At 40.8% G+C, this 25,942-nt stretch overlaps 1 protein-coding gene across 2 annotated transcripts in view; it reads left to right on the top strand.

Annotated features, from left to right (window-relative positions):
• The first annotated feature begins 1,298 nt into the window (after positions 1-1,298).
• LOC103156826 (prickle-like protein 1) overlaps positions 1,299-25,942 on the top strand; it is a 28,520-nt gene continuing 3,876 nt past the window's right edge. Inside the window, exons 1-4 of one of the 2 annotated variants that reach the window (XM_007579020.2) lie at positions 1,299-1,602; positions 21,854-22,054; positions 22,715-22,828; positions 24,270-24,407. In XM_007579020.2, the coding sequence (XP_007579082.1) occupies positions 21,866-22,054; positions 22,715-22,828; positions 24,270-24,407 (441 nt within the window). In that variant the 5' untranslated portion in view covers positions 1,299-1,602; positions 21,854-21,865. Of the gene's footprint in view, positions 1,603-16,360; positions 16,802-21,853; positions 22,055-22,714; positions 22,829-24,269; positions 24,408-25,942 lie in introns of those variants that run through there. The other variant, XM_007579015.2, reaches the window with a different exon arrangement.

Here is a 25,942-nt window from a genome sequence, read left to right as displayed (position 1 = left end):
ACTGCCAGTGCTGCTTTGCATTCCCACTGAAGCACCTTCTTTGGATGAGATTATTTAAAGCCAATCACTTCCTCCAGTTAACAAGTCCACAGAGTTAAATCACTTAACCTACTGCAAACCTATAAAGTTTAGTAAGTTGTTCCTACTAAACTACACGAGAAGCAGATTTCCCTTAAGAGAATCGCTTTTCTAATGTACGTTTTCCTCCACAATTGTTGGCAACCCTGCTCACGTCGAGTCCAACTTTCAATGTGACCACATGTTTTCAATAGGGGAAAAATTCCCACAATTGTTCCACGCAAGGAATAATTGTGAATTCTTTAACTGCCTAGTCCACAGTTATTTGCACCCACAACAAAGTGTTAACTAGTCCCGACAACATCTCATTTATGACGTAACTGTAGTAGTACTGATGTTCAGATTTGTTAGGACAAATCATTGTAGTTCACAGATTCAATGCTGTTCGAGGTATCTGGTGCAGATCTGAGCCTGTCTAATCACATTTACAATCCCACTCTTGGAGAAATATGCAAATCATCTGCGATGGCATGCTGCCGCTTCATCCTCACTCGCCTACACATCTCTACCGGAGCGAGACCACGTAAATTAACTTTGAAAAACCACAGCTGAGCACTGAAATGCTACAGTAAATGATGCAGGAAACGCAGTTTGACATTTTCTTTCCAAGAAAAGAGCAGGCGGTCTTGTGACTCAAGTTCACTTGGATGTCAATTAACGGCTCACTAAACCTGCAAGCAAAGGAGTGTGCGTTGTTTTACAGAATTTGCTGGATGTTCTGGCTTTTCCTTTATAGTTAGTTGGCTGTACGGATCATAACCAGCAGTGTTTTTTCTGTATAAACCATGTGCACCACTGATCTTAACTTATTAGGACTGAATTTGAGGAGGCTTATTGTGTCAGGAAAAAAAAAAAAAAAAAAAAAAAACAGCTTTTCATTTCTTTCTTCAAACTCATTTATCAGTCTGGACCTTGCCGATGTCGTTTATCCAATCCAAAACTAAATTTGCGTGTTCACTGAATAGCTGAAGCCAAGAGCATTTTCCGATTTAATTGCTGCAATTTTACTTTTAGTTTGAACTTATCTTGTCCTTATAGGAGTCTCAACTTTCCTAAAAGTGCATGCCAGGCATAAATGTTTTTTTTTTTTTCTACACCTCTCCAAAACATATGGGCTCGTGAATTGGAACCATACAAAATGTTTAGGTGCCATGCGTGCGTATGAGTGGGAGGGGAATAGAGGCGTGGGGATCGGCGCGTTTCAGCCAATTGGCGCGCAGCACCACAAATGTGTTTCGTGGACGCCTTAACTCCGTGCCAGAGCTGCGCATCACTCTGCCCCCGCGGTGCGCCCCTCACTCAACCTCTCTCCTGCTCTGCGCATCGTCATGCACCGAGATACTTCGTTCCTGAGCTCCTCCATGACTTGAGTTGTGATTTTTATTATCTTTTCTTCCTTTTTTTTTTTTTGCCCCCTCGCCCCCAACCCCCCTTTTTTTTCTATTTGCCTGGATGCGTTAATAGTTGTGATTTCTACGCTTTGATTTACGGATTACTGCGCCTGAGTTGTTTGCGTCTTTGGAGGTGAGTATGTGTTATGAGGTCTTGTGAACTTTAGCGGTCATTTTTTTAAATGCTTTTTTCTTTTCTTTTTTTAAAACTGCCTTTGCTATTGGTTGACTTTGGTTTAAAAAACCACGTTGAAAAATCTTGCAGGGGAAGGCTGCAGTTTATATTATCTACCAAGTAGAATACTTTCAACGTGAATGTGAGTGTAAAGGTGCAGTAAATGTAGGGTTCCATGTAAATTTCCAGATGTGTGGACTCAGCTGTTGCTTGTCACTCAGGTGAGCTCGTTTCATCCCCCCTTCTTTTTACAATTCTTGTGTTTTGAACTCTTGAGAGAGACCCCATCGGTGTTGACAGACCGCATTCCAAAATCCACAGAAACTCTGCGAGCCACATCTCTGCAACCGCACCGTCCACAAAGTGCTAAACCTCTCTTCCTCCTCTCCACACCTCGATTTCAAATATTTTACGATCAGATTACCGGGAAAATATATATATATATATATATTTTTGTGTGTGTGTTTGTTTTTTTAATGGTATTAATTTGTTAGTAACTATTTTTCCCCTTGCTGTGTGTGATGTAAAAAGAAAAAAGAGTTTAGAATAACTTTTCTCTTAAAAAAAAAAAAAAAAAAGAGTCCCGTGGTGGCACCTAGTGGTGGCAAATATGTTGTACCAATGTTTGGTGCTTTCTATGTTGTAGAAATATTCCCAACTTTTCTCTCTCTCTCTGTAAATAGGAAACATTTAAAGCGCAGCAACACTTTCCATGTAGCATGTAATCTGCCTTGTAGTTGGCAGATCTGGAGGTGTTTTCCCCCCGCTGTGGGAGGCAGGCAGCCTTTGCTGGGGGTATACACTCTCTGCAATGCTAAGCCTTTGTTAATGAGTATGTATCCCTGTCCCTTCTCTGTGTGTGGCACCGGCTCTGAGTGCACGTGGATCCAGGTGTCCATTACGTTTAATGCTCGTGTGCGTGCATGCATGTGTCCTTTCTCTCCTGTGTATCTGCACTTCTGTCCTACTTGTGTGTTTATGCATGTGCAACAGAAATAGGTGCTTGGACTCACGAGTTAAGCTGCTGTTAATTGGTTAGCCATTTGGACCACAGGGGAGGCTGGAGTCAGGATGAAGTCATAGGGATGTTTGGCATGATCACTGCCTACTAAGGGATAAATATATATATAGACTGATTGTTGCTAATAGACTCCCAAAAGACTCGTAACACTCCCATCCATAATTGTTATTTTTATTTATTTTTTAGGTAAATGAAACATTTTTGTCATCTAAAAATGCAGCAGTTAGCTAGATTAATGTCACGTTGGAAGGGAAGACAGGAACTTAACAACTGGATGTAAAAGTAATGAAATAATATAAATGTTTTATACACTACCAAATACGGTTAAAAATTATTTAGTGCAAAATATCCTGTTGCTGTTGTGTCTAGTTTGTGACTAAGCAGTAGTTGGTTCAACTTCAACCCCCATTTTGGAAAATGTGCAGAGACAACAGGGTGTCCAAGTCCAAGTTTGAAGTATTTTGTTGAAATAGTTAAAAAAGGAAGTGGTCCTCCATCTGCTGCTATTTGGGTAGCAAATTGTACTCTAGATAAACTATAGCAAATAAACATTACTTAGAGTTTATCCCAATATTGTCACCACAAAACTGAGCCCCAAAATCAAGAATTCCACATAAAATATTCAACACATTACAATTTCTTTGGCACACCAATGCTGTCTGTTTTTTTCCAAATCACTTATTTCTAGCTGTAGCATCCCAGTCTGTGGTTTTCTGTGGTTTTCAGCACCATCCATCCCAGGCAACTATTCAACTGTGAACCAGAAACATGCTCGTTGCCTCTCTGATGCCCAAACAATCCATGTTTTATACCCAGTTTCGACATCCGAGAGGCTCCGACTCCGTTTCAAAGGTTCATCGAAGAGCTTTGAGAGGATTTGGAGTCATTTTGCCACTCATAAAATTACTTTATAGAAGTAGTTAAATATTAACAGATTGATTATTAGTGCTTCCCAGTCTTGCCAAGAAAGTTAATGACTTCCAAAAATCTTTTTTTTTTTTATTATTAATATGGGAAGTCTAGCCCAATACCTTTTATTGGTTTAACAAATAGTAAGATGGGTGAAAAGGTAGAACGTGTCATAGGAAGGAAGGGAGAAGGATGTGATGCAGATCTTGTTGAGATGACCCTCAAGAGTCCTAGCTGTAGCTGGAGAAGTGCTCAGACTTTTGAAGGCCTCATTGACGTTTTATTACAGTGCTTTTATGACAGAACTGCTTGTGTTCTGTTGTGTTTGTGGACAGTTTTCAACCGGCAGATTTGTTTTACAGGAGCTTCACCAACAGCTCTCATCTTTTTTTTCTTCTTCTTTTTTTTTTTTTTCCTGTGAAACCCTAAAAGTCACAGAGGAAATCCAGCTTGGAGATTGTTTTGATATTGTTGGACACTCTCCTGGAAAACCTTTTTCTTTTTTTTTTCTTCTTTTTTGCTCAGCGACCAAGCATGCCTGATTTAGCACAGAAAGGTCTTGTGGAAAAACACATCGTCTGATCGCAGATATAACACTGAAGAGTTCAATATGGACCGTGATTGTGCCCAGAACTGCAGGAATGAAGTCGGGGAAAAAAATTAAAAGATCGATTTTTCTCTGTTTCTACTTGGACTTCAAGAACGTTCTGTTCCCTAGAATTTGGCTTTTTGAGCAAAATTGCATCAGGATAAAAAAGAAAAAAAAAATACACTAATAAGAACCATGAGTTCAGATTGGAAGCTTGAGTGAATTTATGTGTTAAAGTCGAAAAAGAGAAACACAAGAGACTTGCCTTTAATAGCAAGTCTGCACTGTTCTGTACAGAGTACACCATGTGTGTGTACAAGACAGTTTGTTCTGTCATACTGCAAAACAATCAGGTGTATAAATCATTCTAAACCTTCACTTCCACCTTCTATCCAGCACAAATTCATGTACACACACACACACACACACACACACACACACACACACACACACACAGCTTCGCAAACAACTCACCACAGTCAGTCCAAAGGGCCAAAACTTAAGGGGAGAAAAGTGAAGGTGATATATACCATGAGATTACCCGGTTTATGACATAAGGTAATTAGTTCTAAAATTGTTCAAGTGAAAAAGAAGTAGGTGCTTTACAGGCAAATACAAAAGCAAATAGATACTCTACGTTTGCAGAGAGACAATATTTTAGGCATTCGCTTTGGAGGAAGTTGCCGCATTGTTAACCGGCGCATCACTTCGACGCGCTCAACTTGACCCTGAAGCGCTCGTCCAGGTAGTCGAGGACCTTGCTGTGGTACGTCGTATATATCGGCGTCAACTGGTATGAGATTCCCACATTTCCATAAATCCAGAAAAAATATATATATAGCCAACCTTCACAATTTAGATGTAAAACGCACTTTTCCAAACTCAACTTTCTGGAGCACGTTGTCCTTTTGTTTATTTTAAAAGCGTAAAATAGTAAAGTTCACAACGACATCTGGGTGATGTTTTGCTGCAGTTGGTTAGGGGTTATGTAGGAGGGAAAAGACTCAACATAAGGTCAGGGAGGGGATTAAAATCTGGAAATACAAATGTTTCCATACTGTTTCCCTTGCTCAATGCACAAGATCTCTCATGTATATAACATAACCTAAAGGCTTATTTGAAAACCAAACGGCAAAGAATCTTTGAATCTTATTAAAGTTACAATATCTACACCATTTACTTTTCTACACCTATTTATGTAGAAATACTCAATAAACAGCTAGTATAATTACTAATCACTACTTAAATACCACTAACCACTTTATGCTCGTCAGACGTCAGTCTTGGTCAAGGATTTTCATGTGCGTGGGAGGGCTTGGTCAGTAGTCCTTCGTGTACAAACACTTAGTGTAATCTTTGTGCTCATTGAGTGGTTTCAGACCAAACCCTTCAGGCCGCATTGGCTCCAGAAACCTAGTATTATGGTTAGTTTGTGGGTTTGGAAAAGTAATCCAAGGCTTAGCAGACTAGGAGACACTGAGTAATGGAGTCCGAGGAAGAGTTACGCTAAATTCTGTGTCAGAACTTGCAGCGGAGTTGAAATGAAGTTGCCCACAGCGCTTTCCGGGGCAACTAAAAAAAAAAACAAAAAAAACCCCGGCGATGCTGTGCGGAGAAGTTGCTGCTGACTGGTGCCTGCGAGTGAGAGTTGATACGGCACCACCTTAATTACCTATACACAGAGCTCTATTTGATGATGATTAAAGCCACCCTCACGCGTCTGCTCAGACGGTGTCGGCCGCCAGCAAACACGGAGACATTAAAGGCAACGATCATTAGACGGTGATAAAAGACTTTAAAGTTCAAGTACAAGTAAGAGGTATAGGTGGAAGTAGGGCATCGTATAGGAAGGCAAAACCGCTTCGAAGAAAACGCGCAATTATTTCTTATCAAATGACCACCCTGGGGGTGTGGGGAAAAACAAATGATAGCTGTCTGTTTTGTTTTTGATTGGGGACAGAGATAAAATGGTCCCCAGAGCAGATTCTGGGTTGATGAGTTTCACTTCCAGACATACAACATTGCTCTTGTTGTGGGAAAACTGTAATTTCTTTCTTTTTTTTTTCTTTCGCTTGTTTTCTTGATCATGCTTTGAGTTGGAGGTTTTTCCAATGTGAGCTTCCCAATCGGAACCACTGCTTGGTCATAATTATTCTCTTGAACTTTCCCACATTTTGTCACAGTGGGACCCATAAACCTCAATGTAGATCATTGGGATTTAGAGTGGCAGAAAACCCTTGTAGCGTATGAATACATCAGACATAATTCTGCTGTAGAACAAACCATTTTTCATGAGTTGGCATTGTCCAAAGATCAGGTCTATATCCACTCTACTTTTACAAAGCACCGTATCCTCACACCTCAGCGTGTTTGACATACCAGATTTAAATGGAAGAGTGCCGCAGCCGACTAAATAACATCATGAGGAAATCTTGCCTTTTGCAAGAAAGCCGTAATTGAGCCAAAATACAAGAGGTGTGCTTGTTATTATAGGATTGAAACATGACTCAGCTTCTGCCTCTTCTCCTTAAATTTGTTTCATGTGTTAGACGTTTTCCTCTTGAGGCAAGGACAGACCCCTTTAAGTGAATGTCTCAAGTCAGCTCTAATAAGGGACAGTTTGTTGCTTCCTCTCTTCATTTTACCATTTTATTTTTGTTTTAATAAGTGCTTCAATTGTCAGTCGGGATAAAATAACATTGTGAATTTTGCTCTTTAAGCTACATGTTTCCAAAGACATTTAAGTACTTGTGAAAAATGTTAAGTGGAACCTGTTTATCGTTACATCAGGTGGTTGCGTCTCTCGAGTCGTTCCCTGCCTGTCGCAGTTTCTCCACATCTCCTTGCATCATCCCAGGGGAATAGTGGGTCTTTAATTCATTCTAAGAGGAAATGGCTCCCTCGAATCTGATGCCACCCGGAGTCAGGAAATGGACCAGTGTGATAAATGCAGCATAATGAGGGTGGAGAAAATTACAGGATTTTCACAAAATTTGCTGAAAGCTGCACATTTTTCCTTTACTTGTCCAGAAGGGAGCTTCGGGTTTTTTGTTTTCTTCTTCTTCCTTTCTTTAAAACATTGGCTCAAGCTACAGCAGTAGTCTTCCCATTGCCAGAAGGTGACAACGCAGTAAATGTTTCAGTTTTCAATGCAGTGCTGAAACCAACAGCTTTAAAAGTGACGCAATACAAATTGAACTTGAAAATCAACACGGTTGTATTAAAACAACTGAGCAGTCTAGACAAAGTAAGCCACTTTGCCCTCTATTGTCAGTATATATTTCCAAGGTAGGTGCAAATTCAAGTAAGATCATGGCATTTGGCTCCTTTTCATACCCAGAAAATTTTCAGATCATGCCTGATAGCACTTTATCAGGCATGATCCATATTCAAACGCCAGTAGTACTGAAAGAACTACCCCTGGCTGAAGTCTTAGAGCTTCAGCCTTTTCCTACTAGTATTAATGTTGAGCAATTGTGTATAATACACCGATACAGTCTAGTCTTTTTATTTTGACCGCCACACTTTCTTCTGGCCTGAAACTCCTTTATTTTGCCTTACTTCTTTCTGCTTCATAGATAAGCAAAAACTTTGCCATGCCTCATCAATTATTAATCCTTAGCAGCAGGCAATGGTGGTAATAATCAATAATAATATTAATAATAATAATAAGAAGAGGAAGAAGAAATGTTTCAGTGAACACAATTCATAATGTTCCTATAATTTTTACAAGCTCTCTGCTGCCCCCAAGTGATAAAAATATTGCTAAAATTCCTTCATTTACAAGAGAAAGTAGTCATATTCAATAAATTAGGATATGTGGCTTGTTTGTCAGATTTGAAGGACTTTTTGAAAACAACCCTCTGTATTAAACAGTTTTTATGAAGTCCACATTTCTGTGCTAACTTTTTTTAGTTTCTTTGTTTTTTTAGTCTGATGCAATAATCCAATTTTAAATCTTGTGTTTTCATTTGCTGTAAGTGGAAAATCATAATTAAGGCTTTCAATTATATTGTAATTGATTGAATATGACTTTACTTCTGTGCACAACATCTTTATCTTACAGCGATATCTTCCCTATAGCTATGTTTTGCTACACTGCGCCTCTCTAATTAATTCAATTAACAAAAATGACATATAAGAGAAAGATAAACTGGTCCGTTTTATGTCCAAATCAGTCTAAATTTTAAATTCGGTATCTTTCCAACTCCCACAAGCATATTTCGGAGAGGAAAATAGAATTAAAAAAAAAAGTTTGGGACTTTCCAGTTACTTTTTGTAAAACCTTAAGAAACAGTAATTTGACTATTATCTGCGCTTCACTGCTGTTAGACGCTGGCGTTCAATGCAACTTTCATTTTGTTTGTTGTGAAAAGGTGATTAAATGGTCGCTTGCATTAATGAGTTGGTATATGAATGTCTTAGGTGTTTACACAAATGATCTCCAAACCCCAACAGTAAAGTAGGGGCTGAGGGGAATCATTATCTCCAACCAGCCACCCATGAAATAACATGTGGGGCCTGTTTGTGTGTGTGCAGTGCTGATCTACATTTGTGGGCCGGCATGTGTTTTTTGTTTATTCTATAATTTGTATGTGTGTATTTTAGTGTTTTGGGGTGTCCTCTTTAAAGAATGTCCCCTGTATTCCGCAAGTTAACAAAAACGCAGACTGATGGGTTGCGTCTTGAACTAAAATGGACTTTTCGGCCCCCTGGGAGTCTCTGATTTGCACATCGCTGCAACAGTGCTCGGGCTTTGCTCTGAACTCGGTTGAAACCCTATCGTTTGGTTCGGAGGGGCACAAATATGTTGTATATCCCTCTTATACTACTTCCTTCCCCTAGTTGTTTCCCATCTGTTGCAGATTAGTTTCAGTGTGTTTAGAGAGAAAAGCCTTTCGGCGAGCAGGACTGATAGTAAACCCACAAGTCAGAACTGTCAGGTAGGTCCGAATTAACAGAGGCCAGCTGAGGATATGGCAATCGGAGAGGTTGGGGCGGGGGGGCGCTGCAGGAAAGAGACGGACAGAGAGAGGGAAGGGGAGTCTAAAATTACCCGGGGAGACCACCAAACGGTTCATCTGTTTACCCACTAAGCTGGACCATTACTCGAGGGCCAGTGTGGAATGCCAACGCCGATTGCCTGGCCAGATTTAAGGGCGGAGGACAAACACCCTACAAGACATGCTGCGTCGGCTCTTATGACGGGGGTTTATTTAAGCATCACAAGATGTCGGTGTGCTCAAAGCAGTTGTAATATGACGCATAGCTTTGGTCACCCTTTTGGCATTTAAATTATAAATGTTTGCTAGACTGTGCAGCTGCTTTACTCTCACCTTCTAAAATGTGTTTCAGTCTAAAGTGGAAAAAAAAAAAAGCGTTTTCAGAAAGGGTTTGTGGTTTCACACACACCCTTCTCTGACACTACGCCGTCTTGAGAACTGTGCAAGCACATGTTGTCCCAACTTTAGTAACGAGTGTGACAAAGTGCCTCGGGGCTGCAAACTTGGTCCGACCCGTTGTCTTTCCCAGCCCTTGTTATGTTTTTAATGTTAAATCATGTGGGGCGGGGGAGGGGGGGGGAGGAGGATTAAAAAAAAAAAAAAAAATAGGGTGTCGGTTGGGTAATACACAAATGTGTAGGTGTGTGCGTGCATGTAAGTGATGTGTTTGTCTGTTCTGGTTGAGTGATGTACCATCCCTCTGGGGTCCTATTATTAAGGCTATGTGTACACAACCCCCCAAACCATGGCCAAGATCTATCTCTGTAGAAATGTCAGAGGGGAATTCACACACTTAAACCAATGTACAAACAGCTTTTCCCTAAAAACGTGATGCAGCGATACTTCTTGATTTGCCTGACATATCTTATTAAACACTTGTTGTTTTTCATGCAGTCAGTTTCTCATGATAGCAAACTGCATGGATCCCGCATTGAGTGGCACAATTCATTAAAGGTCCTGTTTGTGTTGGCCAAACAACGGCATTGCGTAAATCACTCGAGCTGATGCTCACAGCGGTAAAGGGACTAAACGTAGCAACGATTTATCACTCCGAGATAAATCAGTGGTGATGTTGGCCAGCAAAAACAAAAACATGCTGAATTTTGACAGGTGCACATAAAGTCGGCCATTTCTCTCATTCTGTCAAGACGAACAAGACATTTTAGCTCCTTATCTTTTGTCATCATCTCATAGTTTCAAATACATGAAGTCATGGCAAGTTTCTTTTGTGATTCTTACCAAGCAGCGCACTTGAAATATTTCCCAATAGTCTCATTACTGAAAGTGATGTCAGTGGAAGACGTTACACCAACCAAGATGTGGGCTGTATGATGTTAATTTGTTGGGCTAGTTCCCACATGACATTTCCAAAGAAACGAGTTTACTTTCCTTGTAAATAGCAACACTTGCATTTGTGGAAATAAAGTCTTACCAATTCTTTTAGTATGAAGTCCTTTTGTCGAGATGCGTCCAACAGACCAGATTTTTGTCCATCTGCAAGTAGCATAGTGTAGCATCATGCATCCTGATCACCCAACTGCTGTGGCACATTGCTAGTCACCTGGGTACATTTTTTTATTTATTTTTTTTTAATTTGATGACATGAAAAGCAATTTTAGCCTCACTTTTAATGTAAAACAGTTTTAAAACTGCGCTGGCCAACCATGGCTATCAGAGCTAACAGCCAACTACCAGTTGTTCGTCTAAAAAGCTTAACATAACTAATGATCTGCTTAATAAGACCTTGAAAACCACCAACATAATGACGGGTATCGATCCCTTGGTTTCCGCACCATCGCTGTCCATGTTTATTTTTTATTTTTTAAGACAGGAAATATCTCCAAACAGCTAGGCTTATTCTTTATGTAAGTTGGGGAATAGTGCAGCAGCCTTCTTGACCAACACCGACTGGCCAACACACCACAAAAACTCATTTTTCGTTTTAAAGCAACATTATGGCGTAGCATTTTCGTCATTTTGAAACCCTAACTTGTTACAATTTGAAATATACAGTGATTACAGCAATTGGACCAGTCGGTTCTATTGTATGCAACATCTTTTTAGGTTGAAGCAGGCAACATGATTTCAAAATGCTTGAGTCCCTCCGCCCCCACACACACAATTAGACACACACACACACACACAAAAACACCCCTTTCAAAGCAAAGGGTAAATGACCCTAGGGGCTTTTATTAAAAAAGGAATGCGTCACTTAAAATGATCAAATCAGAGTTGGATAGGAGGCACAAGACTGCTGTTCCCCACATGCCCGTGACAGTTATGTATTTCTATAAGTCTTTAACGTTTTATTTGTTCTGTTTATCATCTTCAAAAAGGTGGTTTTATTCGCTGTATTTCTTACTACTATCGAGGTTTCAAAAGAAGTTCAATGCAACGTTTTTAAAACCCAATTCCTGCCCGTGCTTCCTTTGCAGTTGACGATTTCCTGCGTTTTATAGTGCTTTTATTGCCACTTCTGTCATCCTGGAGGTGTGCAGCTAACACCCTGCCGTGGTTAACAAATCACGGCAGAAAGTTTTACAACCCGAAAGTTAAACTACACTTGGAGAATGAGTGTCAACGAATATTAACACTGACCCGACGGGACGAACTACAAAGAAGCTCCGCAGACCTGATACGGCGGCGGAAAAAGGCAAGACGAGCCGGTGGGCCTTGTTAGGAAGAACGGAAGGTCTGCTTTCTTGGCGTGAACGGCTGCCGAGAGGCGTCTGTCAGCATGGAAAACTATGAATGGGTTGGAAAAAAGAAAAAAAAAAAAAAAACGGAATCAAAGTGGATGTGAATTGAGACGTTGCTCTGAGGGTTTTATGTGGATTCCATCTGTGTAAGCTGCTTGTCAGCCACAGAGGACACAGCTTGGGCAAAGGCAGCTTGAGTGCACTTCATTTGTCAGACAAAAACTCTTCCTTATAGATATGTCTGTTTATTTTCATTGTGTTAGTGACGACGCCGTGTCAATCTCGCGCCCTTGCCATTAGAATCGTGGGTCTACATCGCACATATTTGTGACTTTGACAAAGTGCGACTACTTCAGTCACTTTTAATTGTGCGGAGCCGTTTGCTCAGTCCTGCATGCGCCATTGTGTCTTCGCATTTTATGCGTATTTGGCTTCTGGAACGGTCTCTGCTCTGTTTGAGTTCGACTTTTATGACAAACTGCCCCACAACGCGTTGGGACATGCGGCTGCCCTGGCTGATCTCCGTTTTGAGCAACCAAACAAATTTCTCTGATGTCTTCTTTAAATGATCGAGTAAATCTATCTCCTGACAGATTAAAGGTGTGAATATCTGGTTGAATGTAAAAGTAGAGTTCAGTGGAAGAGGAGAGTGTTTGCTTAGTAAGCCATCCCTCCACAATACCAACCAACCAAAAAAAAAAAAAAAAGAAGAAGAAGAAAAGGCCAAATTATCAGGTAGGCTCTGTTCCTAAAGGCAGATAAAAGGTCCAATGATGAAGTGTATGGAAGTGTGCCGGGTGTCTGCCTCCAATCGGTGTCTAGTTTCAACTTGGATTTCAAGTGCAGAAAAGAGCAACCTGGTCTCATCTGAACTGCCAGTCTGCCAGGGGAAGATAGCTTTCCTTGGAAAGTTATTGAGGAAACTTGATCAAAAGAAGTCTTCCCCCAACTATTTTCCAATTTCACTTTGTTTGAGATTAAAATTATACGTTGGTCCAACAAAAGCTTGGCAGTTTCTTTTTGGATATGAGCCAAGCCCTGGGTGAAGAATGTGGCAAAAGCCAGGCAATTTTATCATCTGAAAATCTACAGAGCTTTTCTGTTAGTAAAGGTGGAAGAAATGTATAATTTTATCTATAACTGCATAAAAATGTTATTGTAGAAACAGCCAATCTACATGTATTTGAACACTTTCCTACTCAGCACTTCAAGGCATCTCAGTTTAGCCACAGAAACATCAGAACTTGCAGACAAATAACTTTGTCTTACCATAGCACATTCTAAAAATGTGGCTTAAAAAGGAATGTTATAAAATGATATTTTTAACGATAAATGCCACATTGTAGCTATACACTTTTAAAAATATAATCGTAGATTATCGCTCCCTTTTGACGAGTTGTCCATCAGTTTTGTACAACTAAATGAGGACACCATTCTTTCTTTCTTGAAAAAATAGACAAAGATCAAATTAAACTTGTTTTTAGACCGTCATGCCCTGAAAGTCAGACAAGCAAGGAATATTGTTTTTTTCAAGACAGTATTGTTCTTATTGCACAAATTAATACAAGATAATACAGTTGTCTTGTCTGTTGCTCTAATCAACAGCTTACTGCTATTTGTGCTGCTAGGGGGGAAAACAAGCTAAATTAATAGCTAATATTAGCATTACTTTGCTCAAAGTTGCAAATAAATCTTTAGAACGTAATAAAAAATTATTTCTCTAGCTGCATGCGATACTAGCGTGGTTACAAACTGCCCCTTGTGCTACGCTTTTCTTCATAAATTGCCAAATGTGTGAAGACTACAACTCCAAAACAGCGCAGAAAGTCAAAGCTCAATTCCTCCTCCTTCTGTTCTGTTTGGCCGGTTGAAATTCTTCCTGAGAAATCCAGCTCAATGGTAGAAAGCCCAGATGGGACACTGTAGGAAGATGAGAATCAAGGGGAATCGCATGAGAAGGAAACGGCTGAGCTAATGCAAGACATTTGTGTCCTGATATTTGTGACTGTTTTCTTGCTTCTTGATGTCGGTACACAACTGAGCCTACAGCATAAGGGCGGACGTTACTTTAAATAAAAAATTTACATTGTTTCCGTCTGCTGTTACATATGACACCACATTTACCGCTACTTTTTGTCTCAACGTTTTAGATATTGATTAAATAAAAATGCTGGATCCTCACACTATGAAACATAACAGAAGAAAGAACAAAATTACTTAATTCTTAAGATAATAAAGGGTTTGGGTTCCCATGCACATTTCTCTCTAAATAAAGATGTTCTGGATATTTCAGTATTGCCGAACTATTCACCTGTTTAACAGTAGTATTGTATGCTATTCTAATAAGTGGTACTCTGTGACTGTTGACCTTGCTACCAGGATTTAGGAGTTTAACTCCAAAAAGGAAAATAGATCATTTAATCTTTTTTAATGCATCATGCACTTTTGTCCTTATTTTTGCGCTGTTGCACACTTTATATTCTTTTTGGAAGAAGCCAAAGAGATGGGAAGGTCAGTCGTGTTTTCTAAAGAACCATAGGTCTCTGGCCAAGAGCCCAGGCCAAGTCTGAAAGACAGATTTCTAGCCATTGTCTCCCATAAAGCCACTCATCCTCGGCCCTGTCGTCTATTCATGCAGGAGCATTCTTCTCCCACTCGTTCCCCTGTTTTCATTATTAGGATTAAGTACCTCGCTGTCAGAAAGAAAAACAGAGGTTGTCTCCTCTCTACCCATCTGCCCAAATAAGATCTCCAGAGCTTCTGAAATGCATATCCAGATGAGTATCTCTGGAAACCCAATGCGAAACCGCTCTGAGTGGGGGGTGGGGGGTGGGGGCAGACAATGAGAAGCTTTTGCACAGAACTGCCAAGAGCGTTGGAGAACCTTGGAGCTTTTCTGAAAGGTTTACCTTGTGACGTAACATGACTTTCTAAATATGAATTGGAAGGCCAGGAAAAAAAAGAAAGAACTTGTCTCTCTCTCTCACCCTCCCAAGCTAATTAGCCAAGTGAGTCATTTCTCATTTGCAGCAGGTTATGGCATGCGACAAACGGCTCGGTTGCCCTGTTTGGGAGCCGACTTTGTTGGCTTGTCAGAGAAGAAGGCATCATTGTCCGCCAGACAATCGAGTAAACTCATTTCTCATCTTTGACTGTTTAAATGAAGCTGTTGCTCCTTTTCAGCCTCTCACAATGATGGATGGCGCAGAACTTGATCAAATAATCACAACAAACATCTCCAGGCTCATCTGGTGAGTTCGCGACAGTTTTGTGGGACGATCCCAAGCGATTCCTTCGGAAGGATTTCCTTCGCTGCTATATGCGCCAAATCGTTGAGAGTTTCCTGAAGCGAAGTGGTCCGTGTGACAATAACTTCATTGTGACTGCCTGGAGTGAGAGATGAGAGCGGGGGACCCCTCTCCTCTACATCATTCAGACCTCTAAAGGAAGAAGAAGCGTAGTGGGGAGGTGTGCATGGGGAGGGTGTGACTGGACGGAGACCGACCATGAGAATTTCCCCGAGATGGATGAGACTGGCTTGAGAGGAAGCAGGGTTAATATTTAACTCCTGACTCACCAACAAGACATGAGGGATTTTTAGCTGCTTTTAAATGCGTCAAAACCTTCAGCATGGGAGGAACGCTGTATGCTAGGTGTGAAAACTTTGCCAGTGAGAAGCTATTTTAAGCTTGGTAAAAATTATTCTCTGCACAAACCAAATAACTGCCCATGAGATAGTTTTTATTATGCTGCGTACGATTTATCTCCAATATGACAAATGGATCTGGGAACAGATACCACAACAGAGTTTACTGTGTAGCTGTTGTTGCAAGTTTGGAGACAGTTTCCAACTGCTTATTGCTAGTGCTATCTACTGCTAGCATTGCAAAGGGATAGTAGCAAATATTCCATGATGTTGGGCTTTAAATCAATCATGTAGTGTTTGTATAAAAAGGATCTACTCTAGAAGTCTTTCAGTATTCTTTGCACGCAGAACCATGAGTAAACAATTTGTTTCTGTTCCTAAGATAATGGAGCAGATGGGCTAACGGCACCATAAGCATGACCCTAATATAATCAACGGCTGAATGTAAATTAATGGAAAACTGGGAGAACAAATTATCTCTAATGCATTAGTCTGGACTCTCACAGAGACAGAGGAAACCACAACATGCAACCGTTTTGCATCAGTACGAGGAATCTCATATAGACGACTGTGTCAAGGAACGTCAATGAAATGAAGATAAATCTTCCTGTGAACAGCACGAAATACTGCAAATTCAAGCACTTACGCCAGTGTGATGAAAGTGAACATTTGTCTGCCAAAAGATTTTAAAACTTGGAAACAAAAAGAGAAGACATGTCATCAGCAATCATGCAGGCCAATGCGGTGGTGCTGGCTGCAGGGCCCGGTGTTATGCCGGTGGAGGAAGGGAATGCGGCGATAGAGACGATGGGTGAGGGGGGGTGTTGATTCTGAAGTGTGTGTGTGTGTGTGCAAGAGAGACTGAAGTGCAGAGACAGGCAATTTGCTCTTTAGGGCAGGAATAAGGGAGGGGCTGACGAGGCTTGGCTGCCCCGAGAGCACACAGCCACAGTGGGATCAGAGATACAGCAGATAGAGACGTCACCTCTCTGCCCTCCCTGCTCCCTTGCTGGACTTGGAAGTATTTAGACTGCCAAACGGGTTTTCTCCTCCGACTGCCTCGGAGCTGCTCTCCGAGACCGTCGTGATAGCTGAAATTGACTTTTAAAAGCCGTCTGAAGAAGGCTGGAAGGGAAGATGTCGTTTTCTGACCGATCCGGATCCGATTAGAGCATGGATCCGTGCTGCAGAAAGGTGCCCAGAGCTGGGAAGCTGAATAACTGGGGAATTTTTTAAAGTTTTGTCTCAGTTTTCTGCAACAGTGGAGAGAGACAGATGCTTTTAGCAGAGGTAAGACCGAGATAGAGTCTAAGTCTGTAATGAAAAAACAGCATTTTCTCAGATTTTTTATTTTTTATTTTTTTTGACAGTTGCAAGTGGTCTCATTTAAGCTGTGCATCTCCTAAAATCATTGGTCTTTTAGCTAACGCCCTCAAACTGTCAAAAAGCAATGATTTCCATCTATGGGCTTTTATAATAGACTAATAGACTTCCTTGAATGAATCCCAGCACATTTAGACAACATGAATGTGATTTTCTTTTTCATTAACTCTTGCTAGCGAGCTGAAGCTTCGATGGATTGATACTTTTATGCTTATCTGCCCACTCAGAGTATGTTACGCATGTATGTGTGTACAAGTTCACATTAGAACGTCAGCACAGCTACCCTCTAATGAAGCTTAGAAAAGCAGTTGAAAACACATTTAGTCATGTGGCAATGTTTTCTTGTTGTTACAAACTAAAGTGAAACACTCCTTCACATGGTTTTTGTGAGCTGTTCAGTTATTTTGTCACCTGCCAACTAACTTTGTTTCGGTTTATTGTTTCAGTTCTGCTTGGCGTTAGTGTTAGTGCAGCTTACTGCTACTGAAAGCTAGAAAAGTGGAAGCTTACAACTTTCACGAAACACGGTTGAAATTGTTCACGATTTGTTATTTATTTCTTGGTCGTGTCTCTGTGTTGGTAAAAGCCACTGGAAGAACTACTGCACAGATAGATACTACAGGAAGTTAGAAAAGTAGCAGTTTAAAACTAAAATAAATTGTTGCTTCAGAAGTTATGGAGTCGTTTATAATATGTTTTTATTCTTTCGTCTTTTGGCAACAAGTTTTGCCTGTGCCTCTTAATCCTGTTGAGGTACAAGCAAGCACTGAAGCGCAGCCAGTTGCTAGAGGAAGTTAGAAAACAAGTAGGATATTTGAAAAAGTAGCAGTTTAGTACCGTTGCTAATCACTACTTGAAGGCAATTTGTTTATTATTTACGCTAAACCCTGTTGCTACTTTTTGCGTACTATAAACATTCACGTTTTCAACGACCTGCTCTTGGAAGTTAGCGCAGTGAACAGTTCCAGGTATTTTCCAAAATACACTTATCTAAAAGTTGTGGCATAATTCATAATAAGTTTTCAAGAGATATTTATATAACTGCACCTCAGGATGTTACTTCAATATTACACTCAAAGTTCTTCACTCATATGCTGACCAAGATCATTTAAAACTATATTACCCAATCAACGTTATACAAACATCTATTTTTTTTTCTTTTTGCATACTATTAGTATTTATATTTGTCCCCTGACAAAAAAGGGGAATGTGATGTATTTTTGCTGATATGCTTTAAGTTTCCCAGCTAAGTTGGGGGAGGGGGGGGAAAACCAACTACATCTGGCCTGTGTTTACTCCGACGCAATGTTGCGACTCTAAATGGCTGTTTGAAAAAAGAAAGAAAACAACTTTCTCTTTTTAAACTCCTTGACCTCCTTCTGTTGCGTCTCCGCAGTTGCCCACATCTTGAAGAGGAATACCTTTTTTGTTTGTGTTTTTTTTTTTTTTTTTTTGACAAAGACAGCTATTGTGTTATTGCCAAGTGGTGACATGGTGAAATATGAGTTGCTGTGTATATTGGCTCAGCAACCCGCAGTCACCTTTTCCCTGTTGCTTGCGGGATGAGAGGCAGGAGAGACGCACAATTGTGACCGCGGCGAACGACGGCGCACCATCTCAAGTTCAGTCGTAGCGAAGTAACGAGGGATTTTAATTCTTTTATCGCGTTATAACTTTTTGTAATTACGCAGGATGGAAAATACAAGAGAGTTTTGGTAACTCAAAAATACTTGTGCATGAGAAATAGACATTTTTCCACCTCCCAAAATTATTGGCATGTAGACAGGTTCAGAAGCTTTAAAATAAATGGTAGGCATGGGGATTAGTGACGCCAAGTGACTGATCCTTTCAGCAGGTCTCTAAATGAGATTTGGAGATTTCTTCCACAGATAAACTTGTCGAAGTGGCCGTAATATATTGGGTCATTACATTGATATAAAACATACAGCCCCAGTTGTTTTCATTTTCTTGTAGAGGACACCAGGGTTTTTATTTAAATTATTCAAGTGTCTTAAACTTGGGTACTAATCCAGTCCTATTTTTCTTATACGATTTTGGTTGTTATATATATATATATATATATATATATATATATATGCATTTAATTATTTATTTTGGTTTAGAGTGGTAGCTGGTATTTTCCGTTGTAATCAAAGTAATTAAATATAGCTTTTATGACATTTGTTTTTAGAACATAATTGTTCATCTCTGGAAATTTGGCCCATTTTATGTTGGACAAAGCATTGTATAAAGTCATCTGCATAGCATGAAGCTGTAACTGGGTTTCATGCCATTTATTTATCATTTACTTATCACACTTTTATTTCCTATTGTGTCGTTATTATTCCTCAAGTGAACACTCAAAAGTCCGATTTGTTCCGCTGTCGGATTATGTAACCGCAATCGAAAATGAATTTGATTATTGGCAGCTTTGCACCAAAGGTGCCAATAATTTTAATATTGTAGCAATAATTAATGACAAACTTCTTTTTTAACACGTTTTCCATCTAATCTCCTCATTTGTTGATCTTAACTGGTTAAAATAACATGATATAGTACGAGTAAAGAGAAAAGCTTCTGCTTGATAACACTATCTATCTCACCATTACAGATTAGCCACAGAGGAACAAAGCAATGATCAGATTCCTTTTTGTTCAGTGATAAGAGCTGCAGCCTTGCTTTAAACTACGACTCTTATCTGTAAGTCCTACGTTCTGCCGCCTTGTATGCTAATTGGAGGAATGTTTTTATGCCCTGGGTCTTGTTCCTGGGGTGTTGCTGGAAGCCTGGGGGTGGGGGTGATGTTTTATGTAAAGCAGGCCTCCAGAGTTGTTTAGTGCAGGTTATTTTTATGGCTTCAAAAATTTTCATTGTCTTTTTTTTTTTTAGGAGGAGAAGAATTCGGTTAGCATAAAGTAAAATATTTATGTCGGTGGAGATTTCTACAGACGCGATTCATTTACGCTTGCGATTTTGGAAGTGGTACCAGTCGTCGTAATACACATGCGAGAGAAAAACATGCCGAACAAAACTATGTGACGTGAAAATCCTTGAAAAGAACACCCTCACAATTTGAAATGTGTGTGCGTTTGTCCCCGTATGTCTACACGCGGCCCATTTATCCAAAGCGACTCGCAGGTGAGGAATTTTACAAGTGCAATTAGAGGCATTGAAATTTCACACCGATAATTATAGCTCGACATGAATGTCCCTCAAAATTCTGTTCTTATGTAAAGCATTTTAATCTGCATACAGTTTTGAGGTGGGGGGTATGAAGTTTGTCGTTTTTTTTTTACCCTAACAGACAACTCTATCTGGTCTTTATTTGCATGTGAAAGATGCAGAGTTTGGGTCTTCTCTACATGGAAAAGTGGCTTTTTCGACACCTTTGGCTCTTGTTATCAGGCTGAGTTATCTGGAGAACATAGCTGCTGCGAGATAAGAAAGCTACTCCTGAAGGTGGAGGAGGGGGAGACGGAGTTGGGGAAAAACTTGATGGCCCTCCAAGCATTAGCTGGTCCCACCGTTTCTTTTTTTTTGTTTGTTTTTTTTCTTCTCCAGCTCATAGAAGAAAAGCCGTTTGCAATGCTCCTGCATGTAGATTCCTGCTGCAGTTTGAGTGCGCGTTGTTTTGTAAACTGTTGCGTCTGAATAGTTTCATGGGATTCAGTTGGATTTTGCATGAAACGAAGCTGTGCTGTGTTGCATTTCATGTCTGTAGATTTGTTCATATTGTGCGCATCTTAATGGACACTCAGTTTTATGCAAAAGATTTGTCTGATAGTTTCTTTGTCCAATTTGGGTCTCCAATGGATAAAATGTATAATAGACTGGGAGTGGCATCTTCCCCCACCCCCTCCAGACTTAGGGTGTTATGTACAAGCCAAAAAAAAAAGAAAATCTGAAATATCTGAATATCTTTTTGGTATATCACAAGTTGAATTCAGGTTTTATAACCGTCATAGTGTAATATTTAACAGAAATCTCTGTGTGTAGAATTATAAAGGTTCTTTGAGAAGTTGTGTGTACAGTAAAAAAGAAAAGTAAGTTTTGCACTGTTTACACATAACAGCGAGTCAATATGGTATTCTCCCAGTGGTTATACATTGGTTGTATGTTGTCCGTTATTTCCTTCAGTTAATATTTATTGTGGGAAATATTATATTCCAATTCCTTGAAGACCTAGGTAAATAGAAGTCCCTTTAAAACACCACTTAAAGTCATGTTTGGTTGTAGAGGGTCTTTGAATTATTAGATTTTTTTTGTTTTTATCTATAAGCAATCTGTAGATTAAATTCAACTACATTTTCACTCAAAGATACTCATTTACAATCACTGCATTTTATTACTCTGACTCAAGTTAATTCTTGTGGCTTAATTTATATTTTTTTAGGCTTTATCATGTTTTGTGATAAACCAACTTCTTAAAACTTTGTAAAACATGTCATTTGTTCCCTTTGTGCTAACTCAACAATTAAAGTAGCTTTCTCATCTAGCCTAATCCAATTATAATCCAAGGATTTTGTGGCAGCGGCCACCCGTCGGCCACCTCTGCACTACGCCCCTGTGAATGTTATTCTTGTGTTTGACATGTGAACATGAACATGTGAACTGGCTTGGCGCTAAATTGAGGAGAAACTGTTTTTACTTCACTGTTTGTTCTTTGCTCTTCGAATGTTTTGTTTTCAGCTAGAATGTTAAACCCTCACAACGCTGCCAGGGCAAAGGCACTTATCTCGTTGCGACACGAAAATAAACAATGGCAAATTGACCGATTGCGAGCAATTGAAAAATAATAATTGCGAGAAAATCCATTATCAGCAATATTCCAGCCAAACGAATGACGAAATGGCAAAATGCAGATATTTGTGTATAATTAGGCTAAAAAAAATAAATAAAAAATACATGATGGAAGCAGAGAATCAGAAAAATAAAAAGGGCCACTGTTTGTCTTCACAGCACCTGAGCGCGATGAACCTAGAGCGCAGCGACAGAAGGGAGCGTCCCGCACCCCGAGGGCCAGAGATGGAGGCTCGTTCAGGGGGGAAAGTGGGGAAGGTCATGTCCGTGGGCTTCCAGAGGAGCTCCACCTCAGATGACGACTCCGGCTGTGTGCTCGAGGAGTACGCCTGGGTGCCGCCGGGACTCAGGCCTGAACAGGTAACAGCCTTCCAAAGGGATTTAATTTGACCATTTGGAGAGATGTACATATAATCTTTGTCTTTAAGGGTATGTTTTAGAATACCAGTCTAATTTTAGTGGAAGGCAACTTGCTGACAAAGCCCGAAAAAAATCAACACATGTAATTGGAGTTTAATTGTGCAAAATTGTGTGCCATAAGCAGGAGGTTTAGTTCGAGTAAGGATATTTTTGCGCCAACATGCCCCGGCACTGAACGTCTGCTCATCCACGTTCAGCCGTGTTTGCTCAGGATAAAGACATTCGCTTCAACTCAGTCAGAAAATACTTTGCCGTGTTTTCTTTCGCCTCCGAGGACATGCAATCACCTTTTGCTCCGGCTTCCGTTTCTCCCGTCAATGGAAATTAACCGAGGCAAACATTAACATTTACAGTCCCGCGCCGTCTGCTTTTGTGTGAAGAGATTTCACAGTCGGGCGCCTGTGACTGGATATAGATTGACATGTTTGGCCCGTGGAGTCACAAAAGAAAGACACACACACACACACACACTGATATGCCCGGTTGACAGCCTAAGACTCTCCTCTCTTTAATGCCTTTAAGCAGCCGAAACAAAGGAGTTACCGTACGGCCTGGCGACGGTTCAGAGCTGCTCATGCATGCGTCTCTCTGCTCCTCCAGGTCCAGATGTATTTCGCCTGTCTGCCAGAAGACAAAGTGCCGTACGTGAACAGCCCGGGAGAGAAGCACCGGATCAGACAGCTCCTCTACCAGCTCCCGCCGCACGACAACGAGGTACAAAGATGGTTATTCAGTAAAAGAAGCAAAGTAACCGTTACGTTACTTGGGGAACGATGAAACTAACTTTTCGCATCAGGCTGCTTTCAGTTTTCCACTTACAAAAAAAGCAGACATTGTTGACAGATGGCATTCAGCTGCATAGGCAAGTTAATCCCAAATACATAGAATATCACAAAAAAACTTATTTATATTTTGTTTCAGCAAAACTCAGACTTTAAAGAAGATTAAAGAGTGACGCATTTCAACTATTTATTATAAGGATAAGTAGGATAAATAGGATAAGTCACGGAGAGTCGTTGCAATTGATGCTGGCTATTCATAGATTGCTCTATCCAAGCATATTGATGGAAAGTTGAACGGAAGGAAAAAGTGCTTCAGGGGTTAAGTAGACTGGCTGGTTAATCAATTAACTGGCTGAAAATTAAAAAAAAAAAATAAAAGAAACCTTATAACAGATGCTTTCTCTCAAACGCTGCAAGATACAAACACGTGACGGTAAAGCAAATCTCTTTTGTTTGCTCCGCTTATGATGTTCAAACCAGCTCCCCTCTTTCTCATTTACAATACTGGAGTTGACATTAGGTGATATGACGGAGGGTTATCACCAGCTGACTAACAAGAGCGGCTGGCAGGGGGTCTCTGTTTGTGCACATTTGGAAGAGGCAGCAACGGGTACACTCGCAGTGTTTGAGCGGTTTTACGGCTTCGGCAGCTTGGGGAGGCGAGGTGATGCTGGAGCGGCGGTGGTTTGGAAGGAGCGCGCGCGCGCGTGTGTGTGTGTGTGTGCATGTGCATGTGTTCGGGTGAGAGGAGAAAGAGACAGAGGCAGCATCGCTAGCTGTTGTTTACAGATCAACTGAGCCAGTTGTTAGGACAGCCCTGCTCTTTTATCTGAGCCTTCATCCTCCTCTCTAAATACAGAGGAAGGGCTTGTATATTGTTGATGCCATCCTTTCAAAGCAGCCTTGGGCAGAGAATTAGCTTCAATTAAACTCTTTCTACCACCATATTTGGACCTGCTTCACCCGAGCACACAGATGAAAGCAGTGCTAGCTGCTGGACTTGGTGCTGATTTAGCTTCCGCTAAGACAGTAATGCATTGTTTGTGCAAATAAAAATGCTAAAAATCAACTGAATGTGTTGGTGTACTCTAGATTTTTGCAATAAAATGGCCTACTTAAAGGCAAAACCTAAATCTAGTTGAGAATCTGTTGCTAGGCTTGAAAATAGCTGTTTGAGGAAACTCCATTTCCAGCATGACTGAGTTTTAGCAATTTGTCCAAGAGTTAATGCCACTAATGAGATTGCACAATGCTGATGGAAACATAAAATCAAGAATGTAACAAAAATAAAATGTAAATAATTGACCATTATTTCTTGTAATGCTTTTTAATTCCTTTTTATTTTTATTAATTTCTTTTGTCGCTTCCTACAGTTGCGCTACTGCCAGTCGTTAACGGAGGAGGAAAAGAGGGAGCTTCAGATGTTCAGCACCCAAAGAAAGAGGGAGGCGCTGGGCAGAGGGACGCCAAAGATCCTCCCTAGAGCCCTCCAACACACTCGCTGTGAAAACGTATGCATCTCCCACACACACACTGACATATTACTGTGCGCACATGCGCTGAGGTGAGATAGCAGTCACAGAGAAACCATGGAAGCCGATCCATTATCCTTTTCTGGTCCTGACTGGGTAATATAGTGGTTTAAATCACTGACATAAACTTCCTCATTAGGGCAGGAGAGGAAACAGGGAAATTGGAGGGCTCATGTTTAAACCAAGCGGAGAGGCCAGTTTCCTCATGAGGAGCTCAGCCAATTTCCTGCCAGCCATCTATAACCCAGCGTGAGAGACTGCAAATAAGTGGCCAGATTAATTAGTAATTCTTGAACAGAGTCCTAAAATCCCGTTTTTACCCAAACGAGTCACAGTATGAAGCAGGTAATTCCACATTGAGTGCTGTAATTAGAGCATGCGGAGCTGGTTGCGAGGCATCTTGACATTTTGAATGAAGTCGGGTTGAGCTCAGGACAAGAAGCAGTTGCGTTTGCAGACACCGTAAACAGAGACATTAAGTGCTGCTGATCGTATTTCTGGAAAAAAAGAAAAGAAAAAAAAAAAAAAAAAGAAAAACCGCCTGCCTTCGTTTCTCCAAACGTAAATATTGGTGTTATGCGGCTTCCGATGCGAAGAGTGACTCAACCACATCCTCTTCCAGGCGTCCTGGAGGGAGCAGATGAAGCTAATTTCCCCCTCCCCGAACATTCAGATGCAGTCTGTCACCACTCAGACGCAGAAGCTAAAATGGAGGAAGGGGGATGCAAGGTCACACACATGCTCCCCGGGATTCCAACGGACACATACACACACACACACACACACGTTGGACCGGACACGCGTATCTTTACGTCAGCTCTGCAAACATATGCTATTGTCAACCACAGGGCGTTTAATGACAACACAAACCTCATCGCTTTGCAAGGCTTGGCTTGTAGTGATATGCAACACCACAGTTTTCAAGGCCCCAGTCTGTCCAAAGTGGTCATAATGGCTAACAGCTGGGCATGCTGTCCCATAGCTCCCTATGAATGCCTTATAAATATGCCTAGTTATATAAAGACTGCATGTTCAGGCAGGCTTCAACGATCTCTGTGGAGACATGAGACCTTTTGTCAGAAGGCCAAGGCCTCTTTACAGACCTGAGGTGCTTTCCTACGAGTTACTGACGATTGGACCAGGCAAGAAAAAAAATGGCATAGGTCCCCGAATAATCTTTAGCTTCAGTATGCTCAAGGTACGAGCACATTTACATTTTTGCCGTCTTTGTGAAAACAAAAACTTAGCAGATATACAAGTGTACGTCAATGAAAAGTGAAGTTCTAATATAAGAATGCCACCGAGCTGCAGGTATGACCTTGTACCGCACAGTATATGCACCAAGTACTTCGCCTGGAGTTGCTTTTCTTTGGATAAATCGCTGCCTTCGTATAGAGTGGCATGGAGGCGGACAGCCTACGCCGCTGCTGAGGTGTGAAGGAAGTTGATCTTGCTTTAATATAGGCTCAGCCGCATTGCTGGATCTGGTGCCTAATGCATGGAATGCCGCAGCT

The sequence above is a fragment of the Poecilia formosa genome, unplaced genomic scaffold, assembly GCF_000485575.1.
Source record: "Poecilia formosa unplaced genomic scaffold, Poecilia_formosa-5.1.2 Scaffold9, whole genome shotgun sequence".
NCBI lineage: Eukaryota > Metazoa > Chordata > Actinopteri > Cyprinodontiformes > Poeciliidae > Poecilia > Poecilia formosa.
This window is presented reverse-complemented; position numbering and strand designations above follow the sequence as displayed.